Raw genomic sequence first — 11519 nt, forward strand, 5'->3', positions numbered from 1 at the left:
TATAAAACAATTGTAACGATATACATTTCTCAACCATAAATAACGAATCAGGTCTTACAAATGATGATGGTAAAAAAAAAGAGCAGGTAGGTAAAGGGTACGGTAGAGTAATGTAAGGTAAACAATTAGGAGCAGGAAGAAAAAGGGTTCGATGAAAGGAAGTCTTTTAGGACACAGCACGGATAAAATGTCACACAACAAAGGCAAACTTGACGCAGCACAGCAAAAAATTCGTGGAATGATGAAAATTGAAAGTTCGGTGATGCAAAACACTGTGTTCTTGGTGCGTTGGTTTTCGCAGAAGGTCTTCGGTACGGCGAGCAGTGATGATGGGGGAAGGGGGAGGACAGTGAACAAGGGGGCGGAGGGAGAAGTAAAAGTGTTGAGGTAGCAGCTGGAGCAGTAGTGATGACTGCTGCGCTCCGAGCTCGAACCAAGGAACGAGCCGGGGTGTAATGTAGCTCCTTTCTGTGGCTCTCCGTATCTCTCATATTTTAAGGATAATGTGGTGGTTCAGTGATTAGTGATATCATGTTACTAGATTAATCGATTTATTGTCTAAGTTCACTTTTGATCAAAGTTTCTATTCCCTATTCTTAACCTTAACCTCACTCACGTGGAGCCTATCCTACTCTTCCTAACTAATCCTTAATTCCTGTAATTCCCTATACTCTAATTATTTGGGTGTGACATCACCAGGGACTTACCCATGCTCTCCATCTTCAGTGTTGCACTTTGTTCTTGCACTTCGGGTAAACACTTCACTTTCTCACACACACTTCACACTCTCCGTCGCACACACCTCCCCGACCTCCCACCTGAGTCCTCCACGTGTGTCTGCCTCCGGTCAGTCCCCCCGATCGGCTCCCCTCCCTTCCGTTCGCCGCTGATCGGGTCCCTCTTTGGTTCGGGCCGCCTTCGGTCGCTCCCCCCTCCACTCCAGTCACAGTCATGGTGTAGGGCCGCGCTGCAGTCGGGCGTGGAGATACTCCCTGCTGCTCCGTGCAGCCGCCGCCCGACTGGGCGTGCTCCTAACAGGGGTGGTGTGGCCGGGAGTCGAACCAAGTTGGTGAGGTCGTGGCCGAGCCAGGCCAGGCCGGGCTGTGGCGTGCTGCGCTCGGAGCTCAGGCGCAGGCAGGGCTGGCAAGCCGCGGACCTTGGGCGAGGGCGACCCGAGCGTGTGGTGTGCCAGGTCGCACCGTGTGACAAAGAAATCTCCGCCATATTTGCGCTGAATCCATCAGGCTTCCGTCATCGAGTGGAGGGAGCTTGGACAGGGCAGGGAAACAATATACGGTTGGTCGATGAACAGATAACGCTCCAAGTCAGCCATATCGTGCCAGAATGGTGATGATTCGATAGCGATCGCGTCGATAACGAAGTCAGTGTCGTCCACGTCCGGCACGAGTCGCAGATGCAGGGGCGACGATGGGGCTTCCAGGAAGGCGCTGTCAAGAAGGTAAAACACTGCGTTTGGACTGGCAGGTGGCGCGGTGAGACATCGGGAACGAGCACTGGGTCATGGTGGCTGACCAGTGGCGAATATGGAGGAGACCACAGGAGAGTGGTGGCAGATGAGATGTTTGAAGGGTCACTTGGTTGTGGTGAAGGTACATTTAGAGGTTGACGTGGTGGATCCCAGAGTAGTGCCGAGGGGGTTGAAGATGGCACTACGGCCGGCTCGTCACTTGCTTGGCCGCGCGCACTTGGTGGACAGTCCACCGTATCGTGTCCCTCATCATGGCAGACACAGTTCTCGTGATGTCGGTGTGATGTGGTGGTAGATGAACTTCTTAGTATGGTATCAACATGTTGTCGTAGGATTATAATTTCCGGTGGCGCCGCACAACATCCAGGACATACCCGTGACGTTGTGCCATTGAACGGAGGAATGTCTATAGGTGATGGCACAGTTGAAAGATCTTGTCCGGTTACGGTGTGAGCACAAACCGGGCATGAAGGGTAGGTCGGGTAAACAGGCACAGACGGGCGAATGGTGACAAGGCTCATCAATGCGTGCTTCAGCAGCACTATCACTTGCCGCGTGTGATTGGCGTGACGGTCCGGATCGTGGCGGTGTTGATTGGCATAGTCCCTCGCCGCACGCCGTAGAGAGATGGCTTGGGCGAGGAGATCAGACGGCATTTTGGTGAACGGGGAAGAAAGCAATGGGCTGGGCTGGGCGGCATCCAGCACCTCTTGGAAAAACGTGATGAGATCTGCGCCTATAACACCCGCGCAGTGTAGTAAGTCCTCCTCCGGGACGACACCGCAGGTATGAAGGCGCGAAGATGTGTCGTTGATGACGGTCGTCGACACTGTTCCGATGAGAGAGACACGGACGCGCCGGTGATTGGCCAGGTGTAGCGGACAGGCGGGCAGCACACGCAGTAGGGGTCGTAATCTACGACGACCGCGGTGGTGAAAAATGACGTCGGTATTCTGCGATCCACTATAAGCAAGGTTGGCGGAGGGCTTGCCGTGGACAGGCGGGGGCGTCCGTTCGCATCGCTCAGATGCTCGCAGAAGACTGACTGATCAGTGCCGATCAGCGCAGTGCAAGGTTTGAGCAAGAGAGAGAGAGAGAGAGAGGAGGTGAAAAGAGAGAGAAATGGTGTCAGAAGTGCGTTAAAGCCATGAGAAGAGTGGCTAGCGACGACACAAGTGCTTGGTAGAATTCAGGGCAGAGCAGTAGAGAGCTGGCTTGGATGAAGAGAGAGAGGAAGGGGGGGGGGAGGTCCGAACGTGAGAAAGTAAAATGATTTGAAATTGGGGTTAAATGTGTGATAATTGTGCTTAAAGAAAGAGTGCACATGAAGCAAAAATTTAAAGGGATGGTTTTGGGAAGGATGGGAGGGATTTGGTTGAAAAGGGGAAGAGTGTTTTGGTTATTATTATGGAGGGCAGGAGTGTTCCAAAAAAATGAACAGCGAAAACGTATGTGCCATTAGCCACAGAGCTGTGCAGGCGTGGCACACAGCAACACGGGGGGTCCTGGGGCGTGCGGTTGGTGCAGCGCAAGCGCTACGGCAAGAGGACCGAGGGGGGAGGGGGGGAGGAGGCATATGTTTTGGTTACAGGGCCCAGCAGGGAGAGGGGACGAAAGGGGAGGGGGGAGGGGAAGGAGGCGAGACGGTGCTGTGGGAACATCCATGGTGGCCCAAGGACATGCTAAAAAAAACACAAGTTTTTGGAAGAAAATGATTGAACAATTAAAGTGCAAAAGAAGAAGCGGGGAAGGGGGCACTGCTGCTCTTATCAACCAGAGCAGGGGTTGGGGTGTTAAAACCACGTTGCCACTGAGTTGAATCTGAAGGCAGCAGACGCCGGCGCTGGCGGGCCAGGCAGGACGGCTGCTGGAGGGGAGGGGGGCGCTGGAGCGGCGCAGGGCGGCGGAGCTGCCCATGGAGCATCAGCGGCAGCTGCAGGTGCGGTCAGGCCAAAAACAATAAAAAATAAAATACAATCACCATTTGAAAAATCGTAGGATCTGCTTTTAATGTTTAAAACGCAAAAAAAAATTACAATCAGAGAGAGAGAGAGTTCAGAGATGAGTTTGCCCCCCCTTGCATTTGATTGCACGTAAGTTGTAGCATTTAAGCTGAAATATTGTTGTGTAGCGTGTTCGCAGCAGAGTAAGGCGTTAGGAAGGAAAGGCAGCAGTGACAGATGAACACTCAGGTTTATTTTACTTTCTAAACACAAGTCAGTAAGTAGGGACTTTGCGAGACGGTACGGTTCGGGACGGGACGTCTTGACTCATCCAAGTCTGGCGGCGAAGTGCGAGCTCGCTTGGGGCTCGCTCGCTCCTCAGGTTCGGGCAGGAGTGCGCCCGCCCAGGGCGGGCGAGGCGCAGCTCGCTAGGGTCCGGTCGGTGCAGCCAGGCACGGCTGGCTGGATGGCTCGCCACGCACGGAGTCGTGGTGGGCGGGAGCGACCAGGAGTCGGGTTGCCTATCTCGCGCGCCAAACGCAGCGAGATTCAAATACCCAGGAGATGACGAACGCGTCTGTGATCGCACATCACAACAATATAATCCCTATGCCTCCACCAGGTAAAAATGTGTTCTTTTTCTTTGCAGGTATCTTATCTTACCGACCATCCAAGTACTGACAACAGCTACCCTTCTAGCAGTTATGGTTGGAAATGACCAGGAGAAGTTTTGCCACTCTTTCTCAACTCAAAATTACAAGAAGAAGCAGAAGGAGAAGAGTTTAAATTCATAGTCGGTTTTGGAAAATATGGAACGGTACTCGGCCCAGAGCGAAGTGTCCCCGAAACGAGTAGTTAGGCCCTATGTCCGGAGGGGGGTGGGGCGCGCGGTCGGCACCATGTGCGATAGTAGGTAGGTAATACCCTAGGTAGTCACCACAAGTCGGGGCGCCCTCGCCGGCAGCGGCATCTCCGCTCAGCGCGCTCGAGAACATGGCGGCCGAGTTCGCGCCCAAACGGGTATTAAAACTTTACAAGCGAGTTGCCTAGGGTTCCCCTCATCGTATGGCCATCGGACTTGTACAGGGTGTATTGTCGTGACGTGCATTTTTATATAAACCTCGTTCTGGCATACCTTTTTTTTTTTTTTTTTTAAACAGCCTAGGCGCCCTCTGTCCGTCGGGAAGGCAAAGGTTACGCGGTACACGTCGCTCGGATCCACCGGTGGAAGGGCCTCGAGCAACGCGTACGCTGCCGCGCGGCGAGAACTAATCGCCTCCTGGAGCCGCTGCTGCGATGTTGCTTCCTCCTGACGCGCCCGCTGCTCTGCAGCCTCGCCCTCCGGCCGCACCCGGTCCCTCTCCTGGTCAGTCGCGAGGCTGGCCAGGAACGCGACGTCCTGCTCGGCCCGCAGACGGCGCATCTCGGCCAGGTCCGCGGGCACACCAAGAGCATCGCGGTCGGCCGGCTCCTCGTCGTCGATGACAATGACTGAGAATCTGAAAGAGGAAACAACGTTAGACCGCGAACAACTTTGCTGTCAGCCTCTGGGGCGTGGGGCACTAAAGACGAGGCTTACCATCATCGGGCCCGACATACTGCCCTATCATGAGTCCTTCCTCTGATTCATCGGAGTCATAGGAAACGACGGAAGGCTCGAGAGCCACAGGTGCGGGCGCAGGTTGTGGCACGCTCCACAAGCCCGCCTCCCTCCATGACGGGCTCACGCGACCCCTCCCTGCTCGACTGCGGGTCATATGCACACGAGTCTCTGCGTCAGGTGGAGAGGTGTGACGCCGACGGCTTGAGGCACCTCGTGTTGCCCGCGTTCGACCGGAACGCGGTAGTGGAATGTCAAGATCCGGCGCTGCAACGCCACCTGGCGCACCCTCAGCCAGCTGCTGCACGGGGGGTGGTAGAGTAGTTCCTTCAGGTGCATCACCCACTGCTTCTTTAGGACCCACTGGGCGCAAGACCTGGGGCGCAGGTGGCCGGGCAGGTGTCAGCCGAGGATCAACACTAGGTCCAGGTGGTTGCAGGTGTGGTGACCCAGCAGCTGCTTCTCTAGGACCCACTGAGCGCAGGACCTATGGTGAAGGCAGCCGGGCATGTGTCAGTCGAGGAGCACCGCCAGGCCCAGGTGGCTGCTTCTCTAGGACCCGCTGGGTGCAAGACCTGGGGCGCAGGCAGCCGGACATGTGGCAGTCGAGGTGCACCACCAGGCCCAGGTAGCCGTGGTGGCTGCAGGTGTGGCGACAGCGCAGCTCCTCGTCCAGGACACACATGTCGCGAGACCTGGGGATGTGGTGGGCGGGCAAGTGGCGGACCAGGCGGGTGAAATTGAAAATGCACTTGTTGTGGTGCGGCCATCGCGGGTAATTCACTGGTACTTTGACAAAGTGGCGAATGTCCACATTTTGTCAAAAATGAGTTACAGGTATTCTGGGGCACACAATTGAAAACCCAACACATAGAAACAAACGGGACATCTCTATCTATAATACATTCTGTGCTAGAAAATAATTTATAAATGACGTATGTTGTTACGCGAATGTTTTTCTCGTTACTTTCTGGACTTTACTAGATTAATTTGTGATTAAAAGGCAATGTGAATGGAAATTATTGGAACTTGATATCTCGAATAGTTATGATTATTTCAGTTAATTTGTCAGTTGGCTTACTATTCTATCGTCTTACGGTCCTTCACTCGCAGTAACTGAATACACACTTGAAATTGGTTTACTTCACGAATAAATCGATATTTATTATTATTTTGCAATGAGACACACACAGAACACAAAACACTAATCGAAGGATCAGAACACAAGCTACGGTATCAAAATTCAGAATTCATCACAAGAATAAATCTAAGAATTAACTACAAGAAATAAATCTAACACGGGCACTAGCGCCCCGCAAATGAGATCCAGATAACTCACTAGGGACAGGTAACAACTCAAACACACTCACCAGTGGTCATGTTAATCCTGGTGTACACGGAACACTATTTTTCACTTTAAGGCACTGACTCGAAATACACGATAAACAATGAAACTACTGAACTAAAACAGTGAACCAAAACTCTGAACAACAACACTACGACACTACAACACTACAACACACTAAACCACAACACTGAACACTGAACTACAACACTGGGCCTACAAGTCACGGGACTACTAGACCTAGCAGAGAAGCGCACTGGTCGGAAGCTCCAGACGAAGTGCCTTCTCGAGTCACGGCAGAACGTTTATATGCAAGGGCCGGCCCGAGTCTGGCCCGGGAGGTCCCTTGCTCTGATTGGCTCGGCGGCGAAAGGACCAACGGCGTGAGCCGGTCCCGCCCATCGATGCAGGGGACCGCATGTGGTTCGTCACACGTGCAGCCCCTTCCAAAGATGCGCCGTCGGCGTCACCAAAATAGATAACTTTGATTTGAATACAAGAGCGAGAGAGAGAGAGAGAGAGAAGGGGGGGGGGGCGCGTTCAGTGGGTCCAGCCGCCATGCCGGAACGATAACGGCTGAGTCCCACGGTCGGCCGCTCGCCCCTCTCCACTCTCGCCGGCTGCGATGGTATTATTGACTCACTCCCGGGGGCCGGCGTGGCCGCTCACCAGCTGCACAGCCTGGTGTCGATAAAGGTGCGGTCCAGGAGGTCACACGTGGTCAGCGCCTTAGTTTTGACGCGACCCGAGCGTTCCCGCGACCGCGGCTGTCATGGCGGCCATTAGTGTCATCGTGCTTTTAGTCAGCCATTACATCTCTATTTTACGAGGGGCGGAGCTGTCGCGGCGGCCCCCTTTCGAGGGGCTCTGACACCAGCCTCCCCCCCCCCTCCCCCCTCATCGGGCGGAGGCGGGGGAGCCGGGCGGGCTCATGGGCCGCCACGCGCCACACATGTGTGCGCGCCACCGCTCGCAACAGAAGATGCAACAAAAAAACTGTTAACACGACACCTCTATTCACCCAGAAAAAAGATTTCTTACATCAAGCCAAATTGGCTTGAAATAAGAAAATTTCCACCTCGGCTGAACCAAATCCAAAAGAGCGTCCGGTCAAGAAAAACCTAGGCTTCATTTGGTTGGATTGGATCAAAACTAACACTGCTTGATTCAAGGCAAATTTATATTGCAAGCCAAGAATAAAGATTCTTACTTCAAGAAATTCGGCTTGATTCTTGCATACATTATTTCGAACCAAATATTTACGCTGTTCGTTCGGGCGACAGAGTTGCGCTTGGTTTTCCACAGATTTTTTTCTAGAATACTTAGGCATTGGTAAGGCATTCTTCATCCAAGAATATTTTCTTGGTTTACGCAAGAATGCCATCGGCTTGTTCTCATACGGTGCGCAGAGCAGCACGAGAGTCAAAAAGTCGGTAGGGGGCCGACCGGACTCGAACCCATGCCCCGTCGGTCCGAGCCAGCGCCTCAGCCCACTGAGCTATCGCCTCGACGACGGAGCGCGCCAGTCCAGCGCACTGTTGGTAGTGGCAGCTGGACTGTGTCCGAATCATCCGAATCAGGTCGGCAGAGAGCGGCGGCCCCGTCACCTGTCGTGGTAGCTCAGTGGTCTCTGTGCCTGGCGGCTGGATAGTGAGCCGGGTCCGGCAGGGGTTCGATCCCAGGCCGGAGCGCAACCAGTTTCTCCAAATCAGTGCCTCTGTAGTTGTGAATGGCCTGAGAGGGGATGGACTAAGTTTCTGGAAACTTGGGAAAGAGAGACAACTGAATTACCGTTTTGTCAAAATATAATTCCCGATGATTCCACAACGCCGAGGCAAGTGGTCGAGAGAGATGGATCGGAGGAGTCCGATCCGGGTCGGGTCCCAGCCGAAGTGATCCCGAGAACGTACACTACGTACACGAACACAGCGGGCGGGAAAATATGGGTTGGCTTCAACCAAGACTAGCCGATGCTTGCGCTACGCCTAGCTTGAATCTAGACAGAGATTCTTGTTGTAAGCTAAAAACGTCTTGATTCAAACTGTGCACAATTCAAGCACTCGGCTAGGCTTAATTCAAGAATCCATTTTTCTGGGTGTAGCCGCCACCTGACTCTCTCTCAAGCCAAAGAAATTAAAACAAACGCGAGGGAGTGTATGAACTCGTACCAGTACCAATGTACTGGTAACAGGGGCTCAGCCCGGTGCGCAGCACGCCGCTCGGCGGAGGGGCAGCGCGGAGTCCGGGTGAGGCGGCGCGGCGGCCGGGTAGTCCGGTCGTTAAGTGCATGGACCCTGCACTTCGGGTTAAAAGCATCAAACTTTGTACACATGTTCCTATGATGGTTCTAAGCTGATTTGGCCTTGTAGCCACGACCGCAGTCCGTGCAGGCTCCCTGTGGAGCGCGTTGCCTACCTACCAGGCGGGCGCACTACACCGTGCCCTTTAAGCGCCTATAAAGTCTATAAGAATTGCGCTAGAGCGGAATTTCTTTTTGCGTTGTGATCGCTAAGGACGAGGCTTTAAAATGGTGGATTAGCGGCAGCGACGCGGCTAACGGTATGGCTGCTGTCGTCCGCTAAAGTTTATTCAAGAAAAATTTTCTTCGCAAAAGTGGAGGAAATTTGCGATTTTCTCAAAATCTGTTAGTTTGACAGTAATGTCACTGAAGTAAAAGTTGTCAGGAATTTCCTTACGCGTCGAATGAGTAGTGTACGAGGTACGCACGGCTAATTGAAGCCGAGTATCAGGTCGATGATCCACCCTGTTAAAAAAACAAAGACCTGAAGAAAATCTGAACAAAACAATGGACAAGTTATCAGTTGATGTGGTTGATGTAAGCATCCCATTTTTTTAATTTCGTCTCCTTGAGGAAAGGAAAAGCTGCAATATTTATTTACTAATTCTTTCTACGCAGGTTGCTGTAGAAAAGGCCCTTTTAAAGCAGCTCAAGAAGTTGAATATGTCACTCAAGTGTCACAGTGTCTAAAAGGAGGACTAAATTTTCACTGTCCTATGACAACCACCTCCCAACTACCTTTCTGGAAGCAAGGGAGCAGCAGCTCAGAGGGAGCACTTTGCAGCTATCCTGAATCAAATACCCTCAAAACTATGGGTATGAATTTCAGGGTGAAATGTATTCGTCAGTTAACAACATTCCGTACAGATGAAAACACGCAAAAGTCTGCAAAAGACATATTTTATCTTGTGATCATCACAAGTGTTTGATTACTGTTCTTAAGTTAACTTTTAATTTGCTTGAGGTGATACAGCATTAATTTTATGCTAAATGCAGAAAGGAAAATTGATTGGTCGCAATGAATTAATATTTGTTAAAGATGCAGAACAGATTAAAAATTGACTTATTACCAGCTTCTTAAGTACTTTGTTTATAATATATACCTCACCTCTCAAAAATCAAACAAAAAACAATATAGATCGTAGGCCTGAAGCCAAAAGGGAAGGCTGCATATCACCTTAAGTTGGAAGCAAACAGCAGACAGTAAATACCGATAATTTCAAAACTATACGTCCAATTTCGCCATGAAATCTTATTTTATGATTCAAATATTATTTCCTGAACTTAAAAAATGTAAATATGCATACAAATCGGGTGTAAATCGGGAGATGCTGTTCGCTGTCGTGCGGTTAATTCCCTCAGCTCCGACAGCACCTCCCGATTTGACCTAAATTGAGCACATATTTATAATTTTAAAGTTCAGAAATTACATATAACTAAAGTACGATTTAGTACGTACGCAGGGTCAAAAAAACCTAAAATTTAAAGAAAATTACAATTTTGGACCCAAAAACGTAAAATTTTGGGGTGCCCAGCCCCCCGCCCCCCACCACCGCTTTGTAGCCAAGCCAACCGCCAACCAGAAACGTAAAACGCAGCCTAAAAACCGCCTTCTCTCACTTTTACTCACTTGTCTTGTTTCTGCTCCATGCCCGCCCATGGTCCCCCCGTTGGACGATGATCCTGTCCAAAAAACAAAGACCTGAAGAAAATCTGAACAAAACAATGGACAAGTTATCAGTTGATGTGGTTGATGTAAGCATCCCATTTTTTTAAATTTCGTCTCCTTGAGGAAAGGAAAAGCTGCAATATTTATTTACTAATTCTTTCTACGCAGGTTGCTGTAGAAAAGGCCCTTTTAAAGCAGCTCAAGAAGTTCACTATCACTGAAGTGTATGGTCGCACAGTGTCTAAAAGGAGGACTAAATTTTCACTGTCCTATGACATTCCACCTCCCAACTACCTTTCTGGAAGCAAGGGAGCAGCAGCTCAGAGGGAGCACTTTGCAGCTATCCTGAATCAAATACCCTCAAAACTATGGGTATGAATTTCAGGGTGAAATGTATTCGTCAGTTAACAACATTCCGTACAGATGAAAACACGCAAAAGTCTGCAAAAGACATATTTTATCTTGTGATCATCACAAGTGTTTGATTACTGTTCTTAAGTTAACTTTTAATTTGCTTGAGGTGATACAGCATTAATTTTATGCTAAATGCAGAAAGGAAAATTGATTGGTCGCAATGAATTAATATTTGTTAAAGATGCAGAACAGATTAAAAATTGACTTATTACCAGCTTCTTAAGTACTTTGTTTATAATATATACCTCACCTCTCAAAAATCAAACAAAAAACAATATAGATCGTAGGCCTGAAGCCAAAAATCCATCTAATACAATGAGCATTAGTTTAGGTACACTCAGATATCATTTTATTCCTAGAACATACCATCTACTGATAAGAATCCGTCACCAGTTCATCGTCCAACAGGCAGGGGCCCAAGTTCATGTGGATAAGGGACGTTGACCTGCACCTCTGGTGTGTGCTGATTTGAAATCGGAAGTCGGGGAACTTAGCCTGGAAGAAATCCACGCTGTCTTGTTATTGGTCCCAAACCCTTCTGTCTCACAGTCCTCACATTGATACTTACATTAAAAAAGGATTTCATATCCTTCTTCTTTTGCTCCGGTGTCTCATTCAGCCATACTTCCTTTGACTTCCCCACCAAATGCCAAGGCACCGAAAAACGGTACACCGCATATCTGATTTAAACATATTCACAAATTCATAATACATGAACATCAATGTATCTTAAAATCGGGTAGATCCTGGAGGGTCCCCT

At 50.3% G+C, this 11519-nt stretch overlaps 2 protein-coding genes across 3 annotated transcripts in view; both read left to right on the forward strand.

The window, feature by feature from the left end:
• Positions 1 to 11445, forward strand: part of LOC113214260 (uncharacterized) — a 15443-nt gene extending 3998 nt beyond the window's left edge. Inside the window, exon 3 of one of the 2 annotated variants that reach the window (XM_052275632.1) lies at positions 10866 to 11445. The gene's annotated coding sequence lies outside the window, so the exon portion shown is untranslated. Of the gene's footprint in view, positions 1 to 9640; positions 9749 to 10865 lie in introns of those variants that run through there. The other variant, XM_052275633.1, reaches the window with a different exon arrangement.
• On the forward strand, positions 10352 to 10963 carry LOC127751683 (uncharacterized). The gene is made up of 3 exons (XM_052275631.1): positions 10352 to 10431; positions 10514 to 10717; positions 10898 to 10963. Exons 1-3 carry the CDS (start codon positions 10354 to 10356, stop codon positions 10961 to 10963), a joined length of 348 nt encoding a protein of 115 aa, XP_052131591.1. The 5' UTR covers positions 10352 to 10353.
• Positions 11446 to 11519: the final 74 nt, after the last annotated feature.

Source organism: Frankliniella occidentalis, unplaced genomic scaffold, assembly GCF_000697945.3.
Source record: "Frankliniella occidentalis isolate FOCC.00 unplaced genomic scaffold, Focc_3.1 Scaffold712, whole genome shotgun sequence".
NCBI classification, from domain to species: domain Eukaryota; kingdom Metazoa; phylum Arthropoda; class Insecta; order Thysanoptera; family Thripidae; genus Frankliniella; species Frankliniella occidentalis.